Here is a 20661-nt window from a genome sequence, read left to right on the forward strand (position 1 = left end):
AATTTTGAAAAGCTTTGCCTATTTTTTTCCTTTGGACAAGCTCCTTAGCCTCTTTGATGCTCAATTTCTTCATTTGAAAATAGGGAAAACAATAGCTATATCACAGTATTGTTACAAAATTTAAAGAGGTAAAGTTTTAAAGAAACTTGACACTAGGGCACCTGGGTGGCTCAATGGTTGAGCTTCTGCCTTTGGCTCAGATCATGATTCCTGGGGTCCTGGATCGAGTTCTGCATCAGGCTCCCCACATGGAGCCTGCTTCTCCTCTGCCTGTGTCTCTGCCTCTGTTGTCTCTCTGAATAAATAAATAAAATTTAAAAAAAAGAAACTTGACACTTAAGTGTTTAACAATAGGTCTCGCGATTTCTAAAACAGATATAATAAATTCTATACAAATAATGTCACATATTGCCGACAATGATAAAACATCAAATGATTAGTACATGTAATAGCAGATTCTGTTAAGAAAGATCAGCATGGGTTGGGCTAGTCAGAAGCTTCAGGAGAAGATGAGACCTGAGCTCCATCTTAAAGTCTGAGTAGGTTCTGGTACAGGGGAGAGTAGATCAGAGAAGATGGGAAAGTGCACTAAGTAGTCAGTAGGGAGACTGAATGTACATGTTTTATTGGGTGACAGTGAGTAGATTAATCTGGATTATTTAGAGGATTCATGTAAGGTAACAGTATAAGAGAATTTTGGAAAAGTAGAGTTATGAAAAATTGGGGAATGTCTTGAATCTTCATGAACAAGCAAAAAATGGAAAAACATTTCAGACATATCTTAGAAAGATTCATCACATCACTATGGTAGAGGAAGTAAATTTTATTTGCACAGAGGGCTTTAGAAAATGGAGAGGTAGGTAAGACTGTCAATTGAGGTTATTAGAAAAAATAAGTTGACACTGACACAATCTGATGGATTAAGGCAGTTAGAATGGAATAGAATAAACCAAGGCTAGAAACATGAAAAAAAAAAAAAATAAAGGATTGATGGTGCTTATCAGTTGATTGGAAAGAGAAATGACCTGAAGATGATGGATTCAGCAACTATGTATTGAAGACATAGTAGTGAACCTGCATGTCTTAGAGAAATGAGGGCACTACATACTGTATAAATTAGTAGGTTTCTTCTGGCAGGCAGAAGTAGGAAGATCATTTTAACTATGAACAATTTACTTCTTGTAAGTAGGAACCATGTCGCATTCATCCTGGACTCCTCAACACTTAGTACAGTATCAGGAGTATGAATGATTTAAAACACACATGAGGAGCAGGTGAATATGTTATGGTTCACCTTGAACTTGAGTAGTATAGGTGTACAACTGGAATTCAAATCTAAATCTGAGCTGGAAATAGCCTGGTTAGAGTATGAGATGAGATACATTATGAGGGACAGAGGAGGATGGTAGGTGTGACCCATGGTTTGGGACTAACAGATGCCCATCTTTCCCTTTAGCTCACCATGATCCATGCAGTAAACCAGCTTCCAATCGTCAGCATCCGCAACTCTTTGCTTGAAGACTTCCACTGCCCACCAGAGCTCCTTTGACCTACATTGTGAAGCAAATAAGAAAAGCTGAAGAATTATCACCCTTGGGAATAGCCCTCAATGTCAGAAAGGAGCTGATGGATAAATACCCCAGGTCCTTTGTGTGGGATAATTCTGTGGTGTATGTTCTATACTTTCTCCCAGAGTTCCCTAGTAAAATCCAGTTGCCCACAGTGGTTATTGACTTGATGGCTCACCCTTTTTGGCTTCCTCCTCCTCCTCTACTACTTCCCATCAGTTTCATCTCCTGATAATTCCTCACAATATCTTGTTTTCAGAGTCTGCCTCTGGGACCTTTCATTCTGTCAATGAGAATGACAAAAGATCAGCAAGAGAAGTAAACGAGGTGAACCTGATTTTGATGGGCAGCTCCAGTGGTTCAGGCATGCCAGGAGAACATAATGGATAGTGATGCTATGTATGGGCAAGACAGCCCAGCCCAGACCCAGGTCCTATGGAGAAAGGAAGGCTGAGTATGCTCTGGCTCCCAATAGTCAAGCTGAGGCTAGAATTTAGGGTGTCAATTCCAAGGAGAGATAACAGGCCATATGGGGAATTCAATCAGATGAACTAGGCTGGTGGTCAAAAAAAATGTATCAAAAAGCAAAAGTGAAAGATGTGGAAATAAACTGAATTCAAACCAGGATTTATATGGCTAAATCCTAAAAACTGCCCAAGTGAGTGGATTGTCCTAGGATGCAGCTGAAAGGAGAGATTTGACTAGGTGACGGATGGAGAGTTAAACAGTTGAAGGCTCTGTTTGCTTAGCTCCGTCATTAGAGGTCATTGCCATCTGCATACTTTGGCCACATATTGTCTGTCTGCAAGTAGGCAGGCATCTGCAATGAGCTGCATCCTTTATCATTCTTTTAATATTTGCTCTCTTCTCTCTTCTCTCTCAAGATAGTACTTTTGAAATCTTCCCAACACAGGCTCACTGTTTGTCCTCCCAGGTTTCTGTGCTCTTCAGGGTAGGATGACCCTGGCAGGCAAGAGGCTCAGGTCACAGCTGGCAGATTCATTGACTTGGCAATTAGTCTGCCTGGTGCCCTCCACCGTGGCTCCTTTCCATCTCCTTGAGCTCAGTGTCAGCCTGCTGTTCAGCAGCCTGAGCCAGGCTCTAGTACACACCTCCTGCCTGAAGCCCTGCCTTTTGCCATTTGCCTCTCTTGAGCCAGTTGATCAGTCTTTGCCACCGCATCTACCCCATGGCTACCTTATATCCTTTCACCTCTAGGATATCTTTTTTTATATCTTGGGGGGGCAGAGACTGCATGTTTGTCCACTTTGGAGGCTACTATGCCACACCTTTCTCCTGGATAGCATCCAAGAAGATAGGCATTTGAAAGCATCACCAGGATTTTTGCCATTTGCAAAAATTAGATGGCTGCTGCCACTGTTGCTGCTGATGCCACACCAGCCTCAATTGTCCGCCTCCTCACAGTGTGATCCAGGTTCTTGGCCTCTTGCTGACATTTCCAGCATTATAGAGAAACAGCGACTGGAGGGAGAAACAGACTAATGTCATCTTGCAAATGAAGCTGCTTGTTTTTCAAATGTCAGGGCCTTGCCTCTTCATATTTCACACTTCTGCAAAATATTTTGCACCCAAGTACACTGGGAAATGGTAAAGGCTCTTAATTCCATCCCAGGGCATGTGAAGTTTGCTGGATGCAGTGATTCTAAAGAGCCTTGGACAGTTTCCTGTTGGTTATAGTAACTGTCAAAGCTATTATAAACCCTCTTAGGAAATAATGTTGTTGGAAGGGAATTAAATTTGAAGTTTCAGTACTCCTGGTTCGTTAGCAAACCAGCAGACACAACCATACAGCATGTAGTACAACATGCTAATGAGATCTCAGTGTGTTGCATCAATTCGCTGAAAGACCATTTAACAACATCTGTCAGAGTGTTGACTGTCCAGCTAAATTTAGAATGATTTTAGAGGCATCTTTCTGCCCGCAGAACTTACAGTGAAAAAGAAAATGCTGGCTGCAAAATACTCAGCTGGGAAGGCTTGATATAGCATACAGTCTTGTTCTATTCCTTTTTATTTTATTTTTTAAAAGATTTTATTTATTTACTCATGAAAGACACAGAGATAGAGAGGTAGAGACATAGACAGAGGAAGAAGCAGGCTCCATGCAGGGATCCTGATGCAGGACTCGATCCTGGGACTCCAGGATCATGCCCTGGGCCAAAAGCAGATGCTTAACCGCCAAGCCATCCAAGCATCCCACTGTCCTATTCCTTTTTAGATGAGATCACTTCTGATGATGAAAAAAGGTAAGAAAAAATCCAGCCAAGGAAGTAGCCATATAGTTACTGTTAGATAAATATTCTAGTTCATGTTAAATGTGCACATGTGCGTGCCAAATTATTGATAGTGTATAATATAATTATGCTTACCACTGTTATTTTCTTATGACACCATTGGCTTGTGCCTAAAAAATCTAATGTAAATCAGGTTAACCCATTAAATTCTTATTTAAAATGGGATAAATACTGGTACCCTTTCTCTGCTTCTTACTACAAGATCACATATCATCTAACTATAGCCAGAAGAAATTGTGTGGATGGGTGGGAAGCAGGAAGAAGGATATCCTGTATATCTTAAAATCCAAACAAAACAAAATCCTTGAAATTGAAAATATACTTGAACTCCTAACAAAGCCAATACTGTACAACGCTGATGGGTACCCTCTTGTGTTTATTCATTGTGTAATACATATGCACATACAGTCACACACAGCTACTGAATATTTGGTGCTTATTTTTTTAAAATGTTACAAGTGCACTCTATTTGTACTTTCAGAGGGAAATTATAACATTCAAATCAATGTTCAAGTCAGGTATAGAAAGTAAGATATCAGTTTTCAATTGAGAGTCCTTAACAGAATTTAGCTAACCATGAACTAAATTTTTTAATTTGTATTTGTTTTCTTAAAAGTATACAGATAGGACATAGAAGGTGAAAGACAAAAAACCTCATAGGTAAAGAAAATCTTTCAAAGTGAAGCCCCTGCAATGTGCAATCTAAAATGAGTATTTGGTGATAAGGGCCTCATGGTGGAGCCAAGTCTGGACAGAACAGCAACACTACTGAGTTTCTGTTGTTTTCTTAAAACCAGTTGGTGTATAAGAGGAAGACTTTAATCTCAGTACTTAATAACTCATAATATTTTTACTTAATGAGCATTTACCTTGTGCTAGATTCCATGCCAAAATATGAATACCCATCGTTTCATTTCATCCTTACAATAGCTGTTAAAGAATTATAATTACCCTCATTGTACAAAGGAAGAAACCAAATCTGAGATTGGATAAGTAACATACCTAAGATCACCAAACTAATAAGAAGTGGAATGATCCTGAATTCTCACTGTACTGTTCATGCCCTGCCCTCTACTAGTTTGGGATTCTTTTGTTTGCTATGCAGGAGAAGCTGGTCTGTATAGGTCAGCATTTTTCAATAGAAGTATAGTATCAACCATATGTATATGATTTAAATTTTTTGTTAGCCACAATAAAAAAGGGAAAAATAGGTAAAGACTAATTTTAAATAATCCAATATATCTAATCTCATCCATATTTCAAGTGTGCAATAGCTCAATGTGGCTAGTAGCTACCACATTGGAGAGCACAGTTCCCAACAATCTAATTTTCAAATCACCAGATCTGTCAGATGACTCGTGGTAAATGGCTGTCAAAAGAAAGTGATGATTATTCCAAAATATTTTTATCAATGGGTCTACAGGAAATCTGACCAATAAGTAAATATACAAAATTTTGAATCTTCTGGAAGCAACAGGAAGAAACAGACAAATAGGAGATGTCAGTGGCAAAAAAGAGAAGGAAGAAGAGGAAGAAAGAAAAGGAAGAAACCTATTAGAGTGGTTATAATAAGAGCTAAAGTTTATTTGAACACATGGACATTCAACCAAGGCTTCGTGACTCAGCTACAGAAAAGATCGTTTCTGAGTAAGCAGAGAAGCAGAGACAACTGTAAGTATATGTAAATACACTTGATTGAAACAAAGGAAAAGGGAGTCTGTGGTTTTACTCCAGTGTTATGACTAACATAGTTGGGCCTTGTGTTGAGTTTTTAATGAAGCTTGGCTAAAAATACTGCTGCTGATTTCATCAGCTGCTGTTAGGCTAGTAGGACCTGCTATTCTGTAAGGAAGGATGGAACCTACAGGAGGAGCTAATAAGTGATCAGAGTCCATGAGCACAAGGACGCAGAGGGCGACTGGCCAAAGGTAACATGTCTGCAATTTCCACAGGGGTCACAGAGGCTCACAAATCCCATATTTCACCTTTCTCTGCCTACCAACTGCACCTTCAAGTTTGGCCAGGAAGAACTATCATCTTGTCATACTACATCAGTTCTCCTTTTTCAGATAGGAATGAGACTTCCCTGACCTCCTGAACTTTGAGGGGAGGACCATGCATTATTTAGGGTTGTATCGCATGTGCCTTACATGACCAGGAACAACAAATATTTTGTTGAATGGTGCTACTGGTCATTCTCATGTACTGGGCTTTGGGGGCTTGGTTGATGTCAAATTTCCATTGTATCCTTCAAATAATGTGAAGAGGTCTCAGAGAGATGCCTCCAGCCCCTAGATCCATTTCTTCTGAACTGTGAGAACCTGAATTAGTTACTGCCTGTTTTCTCATCAAGATTCATTCCTAGCACATAATAGACACTCTTTATTTGTTGAACCAATGAATGAATGGCCCTGTTTCATAGCAGGTACCAAAGCACAGGTTTCGTTGCTTAGGTTGAATCCTTTGATCGTGGACCCACATGTTAAGAATGGCTGCTCGGGAATTTAGGAAGATCAAAGAGAATGGGAGGACAGGTATCAGAAGGACCTCAGGAAACTAGATTCCTCCCCTCCCCCCACCTCACACACATACATATGGTTTAGATCAGACAGTTATAAAACAAAGACCCAAGAGTGAGATCTCAGAGATTTGAATTAAAGGAAAAACTGTAGGAGGGATGACAAGCTACAAGTCATTTTAATAACAAAGACACAGAAACTCAGATTTTGCACAAGGGAGCTCCAGGATTGAGAAGGTGGCTTGTTTTGTGGCCAGATGTGTTATTAGGATGAGCACCTAGAAAAAAAAGTTAAGATCAGGATTGGGGGTACCTGAAGGATTCCATCCACAAATGAGGGGCTGCTGTCCCTTGTGCTACTATTTTAAGTGATGGGTTCCAGACCCAGAAGGATCTATAAATTAGAGCTATGGGTTCTGGAGATATCACAAGTTCTGGTTGCAATATTCATGCCCTGCCCCCACTCTTCTTTATAAGACTGTGCTCAGCTAGAGATCACAAGAAAAGTTCTTTTCTGGAAATCACAGGGGAGAGAAACTATCAATATCTGCTTCCCTGTCTTCATCCTTCCAGGCTTAAGAAGATTCAGGGCCCCCCCACAGGTGAGTCAGAGTTTCTCAGAGTTTGTGGGCTTGTTTTCCATTGTGGCTTACTGAGGAGATTTTTAAAAACTGTTTATAACTTCTTTCTCAAAGCAAGCTTGACACCATGAGAAATAAACTCAACTATCATTAATAACTTTCCCATGTTTAAAGGTAAGGTTTTATGATTTTTAAAAATTTCACACTAATAACTGTTTCAGGGAATGCAAAAAAACAAAACAAAACAAAAAATGAAGACATAGTCCTTGCCTTCAACTTAATAAGTCAAAAGCTGTTTTTGCAGCAGCTGCTGTGTGCCAGGCACTCTGGTCTCCAATGGTGCACAATGTGGATGGATTAGACGGATGCCATAAAAAGAGTACATGGTTATGTAGGGAAATAGACAAACCATTGCAAGGATGGTGAGTGCTACTATGGAAACCACAGGGTTTAATGGGAGCATATAATTTGGGGGCCTAACCTGAACTGGAGACAGAAAGTGTAGCTGGGAAAGGCTTTCTTGAGCAGGTGATGTTTAAATTCAGGAAACTTAAGTTTATTTGAAGAAGACAAGTGATGGCACCTCAAGCCAAATTTACTCTCCTGGGAGGACTACTGTGAGGGACTAAATTGTGTGGAAAAGGGGAGGGTGGAGGAGGTAAGAACTAGAGGAATCAGGAAGGAAGGGGGGACTTAAGTTTGTCTTTGAAGGTAAATAGAGATAAACAGGGTTGAGTTTTTCAGGAAAAAAACAGCATGATCTAAGACACAGCATACTGTGTCTCATACTACCTGTGAAATAATGAAGCTCTGGTTTTTGTTTGTTTTTACAATCCAGTGTGGAGCTCACATGTATTATACATTTTAGCAAATTTAACTTAACTATTTCGTGAGCACATGTGGTGTATCTAGATTGGGATTAGTACTGTTTGCCACATGGCCAGTACTGTTTGCCACATGGCCATTCTTTGAACGCAAAGAACAGCTTTTATTTTATTTATTTATTCATGAGACACACACACACACACACACACACACACACAGAGACAGAGAGAGAGAGAGAGAGAGACAGGCAGAGAGACAGGCAGAGAGAGGAGCAGGCTCCATGCAGGGAGCCCAATGTGGGACTCGATCCCAGGTCTCCAGGATCACGCCCTGGGCCAAAGGCAGGCGCTCAACTGTTGAGCCACCCAGGCATCCCAGACTCTCCCTCTCAATGGAAGGAGTAAAAAAGATTCCCTAGTTGTCTTTAACCAGTCCCCCAGACCTAGCTTCAAATCGCAGCCCTACCATTTGCTAGCTGAGAACAGCATACTAAACCTCTCTTAGCCTGTTTTTCCATTTACAAAATGGAGATGACAAAATCATTGCTAGGAGGTTATTGTGATGATTAAACTACATTAAATAATGTCATTTCAGTCTCTGAATTCCTACTGCCTTTCTATATTACGTGTTGCACAAAGCTTTCCCTCCAGCTCACCGAGAGCTTGTTCAAGAAAGGAAGCTTTGTTTGTTACTATGGGGTAACAATAAGCATTATGGGGGCAAATAAGCATCCAGAGCGTGGTGGGATGCAGGAAACCTTGAGTCCATATAATTTGCTTCTCCATTGCCAAACTCTCCTTGTCCTGGTCCACTTCAAACTTCTCATTCCTCGACTTCAGTTAGTGGAATAGTCTTGGGTAACAGACTTAAAGCAATAATTCTCCATCCCTTCCCACAATACGTTGTAACCTCAGTCAGCTTGGCCCTGTACTAGTCATAAAATACTTTTTTTTTTTTCCCTTAACGCACTTCGTCATAGACACTCTGCTTCGGTCAGTTCTCAAGTAGGAACTTGTGTTTATAGAGTCGGTGTTGTCCAAGGATGCCCCACAATTCCATGCATTGCCTTTTTTTTCCTCCACACAATCCAGCTTTATCTAAAAATGGAGGGCGCTGGTTGTTAAAAACCCAGGCTCTGTCACCAGACCACCTGGATTCATGATTCCAGCTCCGCCATTGATCAGCTCTGTGTTCTTGTGCAGATGACCAAAACCCCATGCCTCAGTTTCCCTATGGGGGTAAGGCAAATATCTACTTATACTCTTGTTATGGGAATTAACTGGTTGATATGGATAACGTGTTTTAAAGGGTACTTGGGTAAGTGCTCAATAAGGGTTTGTGTTTTATACTAAAGCACACCTGAAAAAAATATGACTCATGTATCAAACCTATAACTTCAGATTTTATTGCTTGGGCTAAATAAAATCAGTGGGCCTACTAAAAAGTATATTATGTAAGCTAGCCGAGGTAACAGACTGATAAGGCACAAATCACAAGAGTGATTGTAAATGACTTAATTTTATGACTTAAATTTAGGAAAATGACTTGAATTTAGGAAACACTTTGCTCGTTCGAAAAGAACTAGAAACGGACCCAGGAAATGGACCCACTCTTCCTTTATGCATTTGTGAATCACCCATAGGGAATGCTCTTCACTCCGACACAAGGCATCTGGGTTTTTTTGTCAGGGGTCTCTGCAACCAGTCCTGTGTACAGATTTCTTGCTCCATTTTTTGGCAATGAGGCAATTCCCCTGAATTAGAATATGATTAGTCTAAGAACTGGACATATGTGAACTCCAAATAAGTCCCACATTGCTGTTAATCACATTCAAGTAATAATACAATATGGACAAGGAGCCGGATGACTCAGTTTCTAATTGTTCTAGCCTTGTTTTGGCTGTGGAACCTCAGGCGAATGACTTTTCCAGCTTTGCATTTTCCTTAACTGAGGCTCCAACATCAGCTCTTTTTCCTTTTGGGGATGTTCCATCGAATAACATGCTATGTGAAACCTTTTGGCAAACACCTGAAAGAGCTATGTACACACATATAAATACTGAGCATGAGATTAGGCTGTGAAAAAGAGTTGCTAATGACACTTTTCGGAGAAATAGACAAGATTCAAGATTCTTAAAAGGGATCATAGCATGGGACTCTAGCATGGAGACCGGGGAGCCAGACTGTGGGGCTCTAAGCTACGCCCCTGACTGCCTGAGTGAACCGTGTGCCTCCAGGTCCTCATCTGTAAAATGGGGATAATAATAGAGCCTGCTTTGCAGGCAGTTTATGAATACTTGATGTGTTAACTAACACTTACAGGGAGCCTGGGACAATGGCTTATTATTAGTATATGTTCAATAAGTTAACTATGAGTATCAAACTGCTATATTTAATAAGACACTGCTGGTGAGAATTCTGATCATTTAGGTGAGGTAATTTTTGTTGAAATAGAGTCTGGATTCTTTCTTGCTGTGCACTTTCCATGAAAAGATAGCCTGTAAATGAATTGAAGGTAAAGATTTTAAAGGACACATTGTATTTAATGGATATTTATTTGTATTTAATGTGTATGATTTATCCTAGCGGGTATTATTTTTTAAATGCTTAGACTTAGTTTTATAACATCTGGTGGTTACATTTTTTCCCAAGGCCAGTGGAAGTAGAGAATAAGGATCGAGATATGGAGTCTGGAATTGGGTTGCCTGGGCTTGATTCCTCATTTCATTACTTGCTAAGTGTATTGACTCCTGCGGACAGATCACTTAAACTCCCCAAACATCAGTAGCCTCAGGTAAAAATTGGAAATAATAAGTGCTTATCTCATGGAGTTATTGAGAGATTTATAGGTGGGAAGAGCTGAGAGCATTAAGCAACTGTTTGTTGCTGTTATTATTGGATCAGTTTGCACTGGAATCTATGGAACCATCTTTCCAGTCACTCACGTGGTGGAATTAGATATAGGGTTCAAATGTGCAGACGAAAGCATATATTTAAGTAATGATACTATGACCCAGGCTTCTGGTCTTGTTAGGCCTCCATTGATGGGCTATCTCTCCTGGGAAAGGTGCTCTGTGGGCAGGAGAAAGGACATAGCCCACATTCTTTTCCTGCTAGAAGATTTTTTCACCTCATTACTTCAGTAAGATGCCAGGGGACTCTGTGCCTTGTCTTCACTTGTCCCCTGGTCATTTTGCTACTTTTTTATGCTCCTCTAGACCACCTAATTTAGGCTGCCTCCTTTTTTAAAAAAAAAAATACTCATTTATTCATTCATGAGAGAGGCAGAGACCCAAGCAAAGGAGGAAGCAGACCCCATGCAGGGAGCCAGACATGGGACTCGATCCCAGGTCTCCAGGATCATGCCCTGGGCCAAAGGTGGCGCTAAACCGCTGAGCCACACGGGCTGCCCTAGGCTGCCTCCTTTTGAAGAAGCAGATGTTTACCTCAGGAAGGTTTCCAGAGTTTTCCCTCAAAGTATTGGAAATGCTTTACAGCTGTGGTGCCTGAGTTTTGGTCTGTTAAAACTGGGAGTTGAGAGCCACTTACCAGGTAGATAGATGCCCCAGGCCTAACATGGTCAGGGATTGACCACAGCAAAAGCCCCAGGGAGGCCGGGTGCCGTGTGGAGTTTGCCATTTGCCTTCCATTTCTGACTCCATTTAAATCAATTATTTTAACCAAAACACAGTTATACATTTCACAACCATGATTTTAAGAGCAATGCCAACATTTCAAAGCCTTGACTCTAGAGGGTCATTGAGATTAAAAATAACAACAACAACAACAAAAATAACCCATTCATTTTAACCAAGCCACATGTTTGGATCATGCCCTAAAAGTCAGGTTGGACTGTACCCATATATCTACGGCCTTCCCTGCGTCATGAGCTGAGGAATTTTATGGCGTACACTGACCCTGGTGGAACCTTGTAAACTAATTGATAGCAAGTGTTTCAAAATCTTCCCTTCTCAGTATGAATAGTGTGTTTGTACCTTGTTTGTGTAACATGTGGTGCACTCAAGCAGAGAAAGGAAAAAGTCCTTTGAGAGATGGGAAGAGATATAGTTAATAAAATCATAGCCACAAGGGCTAGTCATGATGATAAGCTCTTTGCCTAAATTATCTTATTTAATTGTCACATAATATGAAGATGTCAACCAAGACCTTAAAACACATACGATTATAAACCTTAAAACGGGCATTATATTCACGTCAGTCCTTCTTTACAAAAAAATTGTTGATAACCAGGGAGCTAAGGAAATGGTTCTGGAATAATCCAGTCTATTCTTGCCTATTCTGAGCATCCAAATCTTAATTCCCTCGGGATGTCTGGTCCACATATTCTAAGTATCTCTTTTTTCCCATGACAAATCTATCCTGATTAAGATCAGGATACCAGCCATTGGCATGAAATCAGAAGGGGCAGAGTACTTGAGAGCTTTGCCATCACCAGTGGTGTAACTTGCAACAGGCTTTAAGTTATAAACAAGTTACCAAATCCATGGCACCCAATTTGCTCAGAAAGAAAAATGTACCAGAATATTCTGGAGAAAGCTGCTATATCTTTAAATTAGTAGGAGCTCTGCAAGGGTGTCATTGTGGTTCAAATGGAGTCCAGGGCCTTCAGAACCAAATCCAAACTCGTCCCTCTGTCATGACACGCCTTTCACAACCTTGGTTCTTCCACTCCTCCTTCCTGTGGCATTCCCTACCACACATCCATCCGACTTCCTCTCCTACCACTCCCTTCTTTTTATACATTTTTAAATGGAGTATCAAGCAATTTTATTAACACAAACTGACCTGCAAACACATCTCTGAATATTTATTAAAAGAGCACACACATGTAGAATGTTGGCAAAAAAATAAAATGACTTGCTGCTTAAGACTGAATCCATAGTTTATGCAGAAACTACATATTAGAGGACACAGAGACAATAAAACCATAATCCTCATAAAATATAAAGTGGAGACTTGTTAAAATTTTTCTTTGAGCTGTTAACTAATAAAGGAGCTGGTAACAAGTCCCAGCCCATTCAGAGGAGAATCCAAAGGGCAGACAAATATAAGGAATGCTGAAATGAATTCCTTCACAGAAGCATAACACAGTGGACAAAATTATTGGGATATTAATCAATTGCACCTTCACTGGTAAAAATCATTTGCATTTCTATGGACAAGAAGAATTTGCATTGCTACATTTTTCCTCAATTAACAGAGTTGTCAAGTAGTTCAAAGACAATGGATGTCACAGACAACCTGGCAGTGACATTTGGTAATCTTTTTTTTAACTTTTGCTATTTCAAGCTTTTGCATGATTCCTCCTGACATATTAGATACCATACAAGGTGGTATGTAGGAAACTAATAGCCATGGGTACTAGCCACTGTGACAAGCTCTTTACTTAAATTATTTTTATTATCACATAACTCTGTGAAGTAAGTATTAATCAAGGCTTTAATACATAGAATTATAAATCTTCAAAGAATGTTATATAAATCAATCTTTAGTCCCTCCTTACTAAGGAACATTTGATGACTAAGGTAGCTAATGAAATACTTTTGGCATAGATTACTTCTTATGGGTATCTCATGTTGCTCTGGCCTTGGGCAGTCTGGCTAGCAGATATGGGATCTTGGCTGCTGCTGCTGCTTCCTCCTATTCCTCATCCTCCTTTTCATCTTCTTCTCCTTCTTCCTATTCTTTAACCAATTACTGAAAGATCTTAATATTTGATCATCAACTCCAGAAATGCTCACACAATCCTGGGGCCCTGTAGTCTGACTCCATCTAATCTGAGTGTTCTAACCTCTGGTCTGGCCTCTCTCTGTGTACACTGACACGGGAGGGGATTTTAGGTCCCTTGTCATGAGCAGAATCTTACTTGCTTACTCAGAAAGCTGAACACAAACACCTTATTGTTTAGAAATTTTTTCTCCAAGATGCTTCCTATGAAGTGCTATCGATCCCTGAACTTCTGTCCCTAATCTCCATTGTAACTCTTAGTATGACTGTTTGATCATTTCACAGTATCATATAGAATATATTTCTCTTGTTCATTCATTCATTCATTGGACAGAGTCATGGCCCGCCTCCTCGGTGCTAGATATAGCCCTTGGTCCTAAGGAAACCAACAGTGAACAAACCAGACAAAAACTGTTGCCCCTTGGAATTTAGACTTTTTTTTTTTTAAACAAGTGGAATCTTTGGCATGTTAACTGATAAGAAGTACTAAGGAATAAAGAAGACAGGAGAGGAAGGAGCTAAGTTTATGATAATGTGGTATGAATTGAGGGAACACAGAAATTTTTTACCTGCTTGGTCAAGGAATGTCTCACAAAGACCTGAAGATGAGAAGGTGAGCCATGTAGATATCCATGTGGCTATGCACATTTTATGAGTGCAAAGACCCTGAGGTGAGAGCATGTCTGGGATATTCAGGCACATCAAGGAAAAATATCAAAGATGTCAGTGTAAATCATGAGAAAAAGCACACTCTTCCTCTTAAACACTGAAGACCTAGTTCATTGTATGAACTTAGCATATCCCCAACCTTTTTGGGAACATGGTAAGAATACAGAGATAGACTGTGAATGAATGAATGAATGAATGAATGGAATCCAGTGTCCTTCCAGTGCTGGTCACAAAGTATTAGATTCACAGGCCTACAGACTTCATTTTTCCCCCTCTAAAACTCATAAGGAGTTAACAATATTTTAAATTTAAAAAAATTTTTAAAAATTAAGTAATTAAAAACTTAATTTTATTGTATGACTAAATTGAACTTTCTGAAAAAAAAATAAATAAATTGAACTTTCTGATTTTTTTAGATAGCTTATTTTAGAGAAAATTAAATCCTTCATTCTCTATTTTTCTATATTTAAATATTGAAATGAAGGTAATGAAAGTGTTAATTGATGCTGGAGAACGCATATTAGCTCCCCAAATTAGCTCTTTAAAGGCCTGAGGGAGGTGCTTTGCCAAGAATAAGAATTTTCAACAAATGTTTGGTTTCAGATAGAGATCAAAGGCAATTTTATCTTAACTTTATAATATGGCCAAACATTTATAAGATCATACACATTTCTCTTTTTTCTCATTTTTCATTTTGCCAAATTATTAGCCCTCCCTAATTCCATAACATCATTACTGGAGGGCATTGCAGATCAAATAGGATGTAGCCATACCCTGTTTTATTGCACTTCACTGTAGCACACTTTGCACACTGTGTATTTTACAAATCGGGGGTTTGTGGCAACCCTGCCTCAAGCAGATGTATTGGTGCCATTTTTCCAACAGCATTCACTCACTTCGCATCTATCAAAATTACACTTTGATAATTCTTGCAATATTTCAAGCTTTTTCATTATGATTATATTTGTTGTGGTGATCTGTGTTACATGATCTTTGATGTTACTATTATAATTGTTTTGGGGCACCACAAACTGCACTTGTATAAGATGGTAAATTTAATTGATAAATGTTGTGTTGTGCTCTGATGGCTCTAGCAACCGGCTGTTTCCCCTTCTGTCTCTCTGTCTCTTTGTCTCTCTCTCTCTCCTCAGGCCTCCCAGTCCCTGAAATAGGACAAGATTGAAATTAGGCCAATTAATATCCCCTACAATGGCCTCTAAACGTTCAAGTGAAAGGAAAAGTTACTGCCTCTCATTTATATCAGAAGCTAGAAATGATGAAGTTTAGTGAGCAAGGCATGTTGAAAGCTGAAATAAGTCAAAAGCTAGGCCCAACAGTTAGCAAAGTTGTGAATGCAACGGGAAAGTTCTTGAAAGAAATGAAAAGTGCGAGCCCAATGAGCACACATATGATAAAAAAATAAATCAGCCTTATTGCTGATATGGAGAAAGTTTTAGTGATCTGGATAGATTTAACAAGCCACAATATTCCTTTAAACCAAAGCTTGAGAGGAGAGGAAGCTGCAGGAGAAAAGTTTGAAGCTAAGCAGAGGTTGGCTCCTGAGATTTAAGGAAAGAAGCCATCGTCATAACGTAAAAGTGCTGCAAGATGAGGCAGCAAGTGCTGATGTCCAAGCTACAAGTTATCCAGAGATCTAACTCAGATAATTAATAAAGGTGGTTACGCTAAACAACAGATTTTCAATGCAGATACAATAGCATCATCATATTGAGAGATGAGGCACCTCGGATGTTCATAGCCAGAGAAGAGAAGTCGATCAATGACTGACATCAAAGCTTCAAAGGACAGGTTGACTCTCTTGTTAGGGGCTAATGCAGCTGGTGATGTTAAGTTGAAGCTAGTGCTCATTTACCACCCTGAAAATCCTAGGGCCCTTAAGAATCCTTCTAAATATACTCTGCCTGTACCCTATAAGTGGAACGACAAAGTGACAGTACATCTGGTTTAATGAATATTTTAAGCCTACTGCTGAGCCTTACCACTCAGGAAAAAAAAAAAAAAAAAAAAAGATCCCTTTCAAAATATTGACAATCTAGCCAGACAAGAGCTCTGATGGGCTATCCAATAAGATCAATGCTGTCTTAATGCCTGCTAACACAACATCCATTCTGCAGCCCCTGGACCAAGGAGTAATTTTGACTTTCAGGTCTCATTATTTTAAAAATACATTTTGTAAGGCTATGGCCACCACAGATAGTGATTGCTCAGAATAATCCGGGCAAAGTCAATTGAAAACCTTCCGGAAAAGATTCACGATTCTAGATGCTATTAAGAACTTTCATGAGTCATGGGAAGAGGTTAAAGTATCAACCTGAACAGGAGCTAGGAAGAAGTTGATTCTAACCTTCATGGATGACTTTTGGGGTTCAAGACTTCAGTGGAGGAAGTGAGTGCAGGTGTGGTGGAAATAGCAAGAGAGCTAGAAGTAGAAATGGGACCTGAGGGTGGGATTGAGTTGCTACAATTTCATGATAAAACATTAACAAATGAGGAGTTGCTTCTTATGGATGAGGGAGGAAACTGGCTTCTTGAAATAGAATCTATTCTTGGTGAAGATGCTGTGAAGATGGTTGAAATGGCAATGAACAATTTAGAATTTTACATAAACTTCTTAAGGGCTAGACTCCAATTTTTTGAAAGTTTTGACTCCAGTTGTGAAAGAAGTCCTATCATGGGTAAAATACTGTCAAAAAGCATCACACACTACAGAGAAGTCCTTCCTGAAAGGAAGAATTGATCGATGTGGCAAGCTTCATTGTTGTCTTATTTTAAGAAATAAGCCACCCCAGCCTTCAGCAACCACCACTCTGATCAGTCAGCAGCCATCAACACTGAGACAAAACCTTGCACCAGCAAAACCAATTATGACTCACTGAAAGCTCAGATGATGGTTAGCATTTTTTAGCAAGAAAGCACTTTTTAAAATTAAGATATGTTTCTTTAATCATAAAGAATGCTGTTGCACGCTTAATAGGCTACAGTATGGTGTGTATGTAACTTTTATGGACACTGGAAAGCCAAACATTTCATTTGCCTCACGTTACTGGGATATTTACTTTTATTGTGGTGGTCTGGAATGGAACCCACAATACCTTTGAGTTATGCCTGTCCTTAAAGCTATTAACATTATTATGTGTTTACTATTTATATAGCAGTTAATGACCTGCAAAGTGCTTTCTAGATCTTCTCTGTTTATTCCTCACTAAGCCACGTGTTATGTAAATTTTTTTCAAGGAGATTGAACCATTTCAGAAATGAAAAAAAATTTAAAAAGGAACAAAATTTTTAAGAGCTGGAAAGATCTATCTTGAGCACATGATCCAATTTACCAGTGCTCTTTGCCTACATCTCCTGTTGCTTCTCTTTCTCTTTTTAATCTCCTTTTCTCCATGTCAATGACATATTTAAGAACATAAGAAAAGGATGTATGTGTGTATGAGTGACATTGAACTACATCAACCTCATCACCTTTCTAATTCAGAGCACGGAATGGCTTTTATTGTTCAATATGTTTTCAATAGTTAGAAGTAGGGAGAAGAAGTCACTTTGATTTCTTACTCTCTGTCTCACAAATATGAGTTCTGGTGGCCTCCTGTTGCTGAGCCCACTCCATTCATAGCGTCTATGAGAATGGGCATTCAGTCATCACACCACATCTTCCAAAACTGCTCAGTCCATCTTCCCCTTTACCTAAGTCTCCTCCCTAATTGACTCCACCGTAGCAGATTTTGCAAAATTTCCAAATGTATATTTAAATATTAGGCAACAGGAATGGTTTAGTTAAATAAAGCTCATTATTTTCTCTTTCCTTTCTTCTTCCTTAACATACCGATCCCAGATTTTTATATCACTCTTATTTTTTTTTCCACTCCCCAGAAGTTGTAGATCAAGACAAAACTTAGACTAGACAGAGACCAGGATAGAAGAAACAGAATCCAGACCTGGACATCCTTGAGATTTTCTGTGTTGAGTTCATCTGCCCAGTTTGTTAGCAGTTTGGTAAACCAGTTTAAGGGTTTTAGAATCTAGCATCCTTGATTCAAATATTGGATCTAACATTTGCCAGTTCTGCAGTCTTTGGCAAATTCATTAGCCTTTCTGCACATTGGCTTCCCTTTTATAAAATGAGGATGGTTTTTTGTGCTTAACTCCAGAAGCTCTTCTAAGAATTAAAACAAACAAAGGTCTTAACTTTAGAATCTCTCTCATTTAATTCTCATAACATCCCTATGAGACCATATGTTTGTCCCAATTTTACAGACAAGACAACTGAGTATTGATCAGAGTCATAGAGCTAGTCTTCCTTTCCTTCCTCCCTCCCTCTCTCCCTCCCTCCCTTCTTTTCTTCCTTCCTTCCTGCCTTCCTTCAATGAATATGTATAGCAGGCCAGCTAGGTACCTTCATGAAGCCTTCCATTCTAGTGGAGACAGTAATTAGTTGGCTGCTGGGGCACCACACAGTGCAATTTGCTCAGGTCTTTTGAGCTCGGACTGACTGGCTCACAACAGAACAGGAACGAAAATACACACAATGTGAATCCTTTAGGCCAGATGAACCTTGAGCTGTGCTACTTTCTGCTGTCACATTTCACGCCCTCTTGTGGTTCTGATTACATCAATCCAAGATATCACATATTTTGAAAATAATTAGAATTTGAGAGGAGATTTTGATTATATTTGTGGCTGAGGCCCAAACCAACCCATTAGTAATACTCTCCAAATCAATCTGTCTGTCATTGGCACGTGTGGTGAGACTCATGGGGTATGTCCCCAGATGGGAGAGGAATTCACATTTTAGTATAGAAATAGGGGCAAGCCAGAACCCCAGTGAGACCACAAGCAAGGTAATAATATAAAATCACAGTGATTCAACATGGCTGCAGGGCTTACCACATGGCGTAGACCTTCACAGCATCCAAAGAGGTTCCCAAGTGAAAAGATGGATGCAAGATATATGCACAGCATGTTCAAGGAGCACCTCAGAGTTGCCAGCCTCTGTGAATATGAAAATAAGGCATGTACATTGTATGCCACCTTACGTGGGGCCTATTAGTTTCCTAGGGCTCCTGTAATAAAGAACCCCCCAAACACGGGTGGCTTAAAACAAAAGAAATTTATTATCTCACAATTCTGGAGAGGCCAGACATCTGAAATCAAGGTGCTGGCAAGACTATGCTTCCCCTAAAGTCTCCAGGGGAGAATCCTTCCTTGCCTCAGGAAGCTTCTGGTATTTGCTGATAGTTCTGGTGTCTCTTGGTGTGTATCTGTGTCACTCCGGTCACGTGGCTGTCTTCTCCCCACGTGTCTCCACACTGTCTTTCCTCTGTGTACATCTGTCTTTATGTCCATACTGGATTAGGTCATCCCGGATCATACTGGATCAGGGCCCACCTTAATGTCCTCCTCTTAACCTGATTACCTTTGTAATGACTATTTCTCCAACAAGGTCACATTCTGAGGTAATGGGGAGTTAGGACTTCAATATGTCCTCTTCAGGGGACATAATTCAAACCATAACACTAGGTTATAGTGAAAGTTGTTAGCACTACCTGCTTTCTAACCTGAGTTATGCAAACAGAAGGGGCAACAGGAGAAGGGTGCCAGATTTAGGTGGAAAAAAAAAAATATATATATATATATTTTATATATACATATGATTCCCATTTAAATTTGGATTGCAGATCAACAATGTGTAATTTTTTAGCTGAAGTATGTTTCATATATTTTATAGGACATACTTATGTTTAAAATATGTATTGGTTATTTATACGGAACTCACATTTCACTGAGTATCCTGTATTTTATTTGGCAACCCTAAAACAGGCCCTGTGAGCCTTCTTCCTTCTGGTAGCTTCTAGGTTCCAGTCCACTCCAAGAAGACACCAGTAGCAATGTATTTGCCACAGAGAACCCTTCCCTGAGAGTTCAAAGCCTTGGATTCCAGCCCCCCATGAGCTGCAGGTGTTTGATTTGACCAAAGCAATCCACATCTCTCTGACTTGGTTTCTTTATCAGCTAAAAATGAAATATGAGGGCATATGATGTGATGAGCACTGGGTGTGATACACAACTGATGAATTATTGAACACTACATCTGAAACTAATGATGTAGTAGTATATGTTGGCTAATTGAATTTAAATTAAAAAAAAAAAGAAACACTTTTTAAAAATGAAATAAGAACATCTTTCTTACCTGCCTTAAATTATTGTTGCGATGCTCAAACAAGATAAACAAAATGAAGATGCTTCCCAAATATTCAAGTGCTGTCATAGTAGTAAGTTGTTATTTTTCTAGCTTTGAATTTAGAAGCCTGGCAACTTTGCCTTATTCTGTGCTCTGAAAGCCAATTCTGTAGACCAGCAGACAGCGTGGGTGCATCCACCCCTCACCTCTACTAAAACAATGGTCTCCTTGGA

The 20661-nt window shown here is 39.6% G+C and overlaps 1 protein-coding gene across 1 annotated transcript in view; it reads right to left on the reverse strand.

Annotated features, from left to right (window-relative positions):
* Positions 1-20661, reverse strand: part of LOC119871597 — a 150020-nt gene that overhangs the window by 54596 nt on the left and 74763 nt on the right. The window contains exons 4-5 of the mRNA XM_038535468.1: positions 19135-19239; positions 1462-1550 (exon numbers count right to left, since the gene is read on the reverse strand). Of these exons, the coding sequence (XP_038391396.1) occupies positions 1494-1550; positions 19135-19239 (162 nt within the window). The 3' untranslated portion in view covers positions 1462-1493. The remainder of the gene's footprint in view (positions 1-1461; positions 1551-19134; positions 19240-20661) is intronic.

This window comes from Canis lupus, chromosome 4 (assembly GCF_011100685.1).
Source record: "Canis lupus familiaris isolate Mischka breed German Shepherd chromosome 4, alternate assembly UU_Cfam_GSD_1.0, whole genome shotgun sequence".
In the NCBI taxonomy this organism is placed as follows: domain Eukaryota; kingdom Metazoa; phylum Chordata; class Mammalia; order Carnivora; family Canidae; genus Canis; species Canis lupus.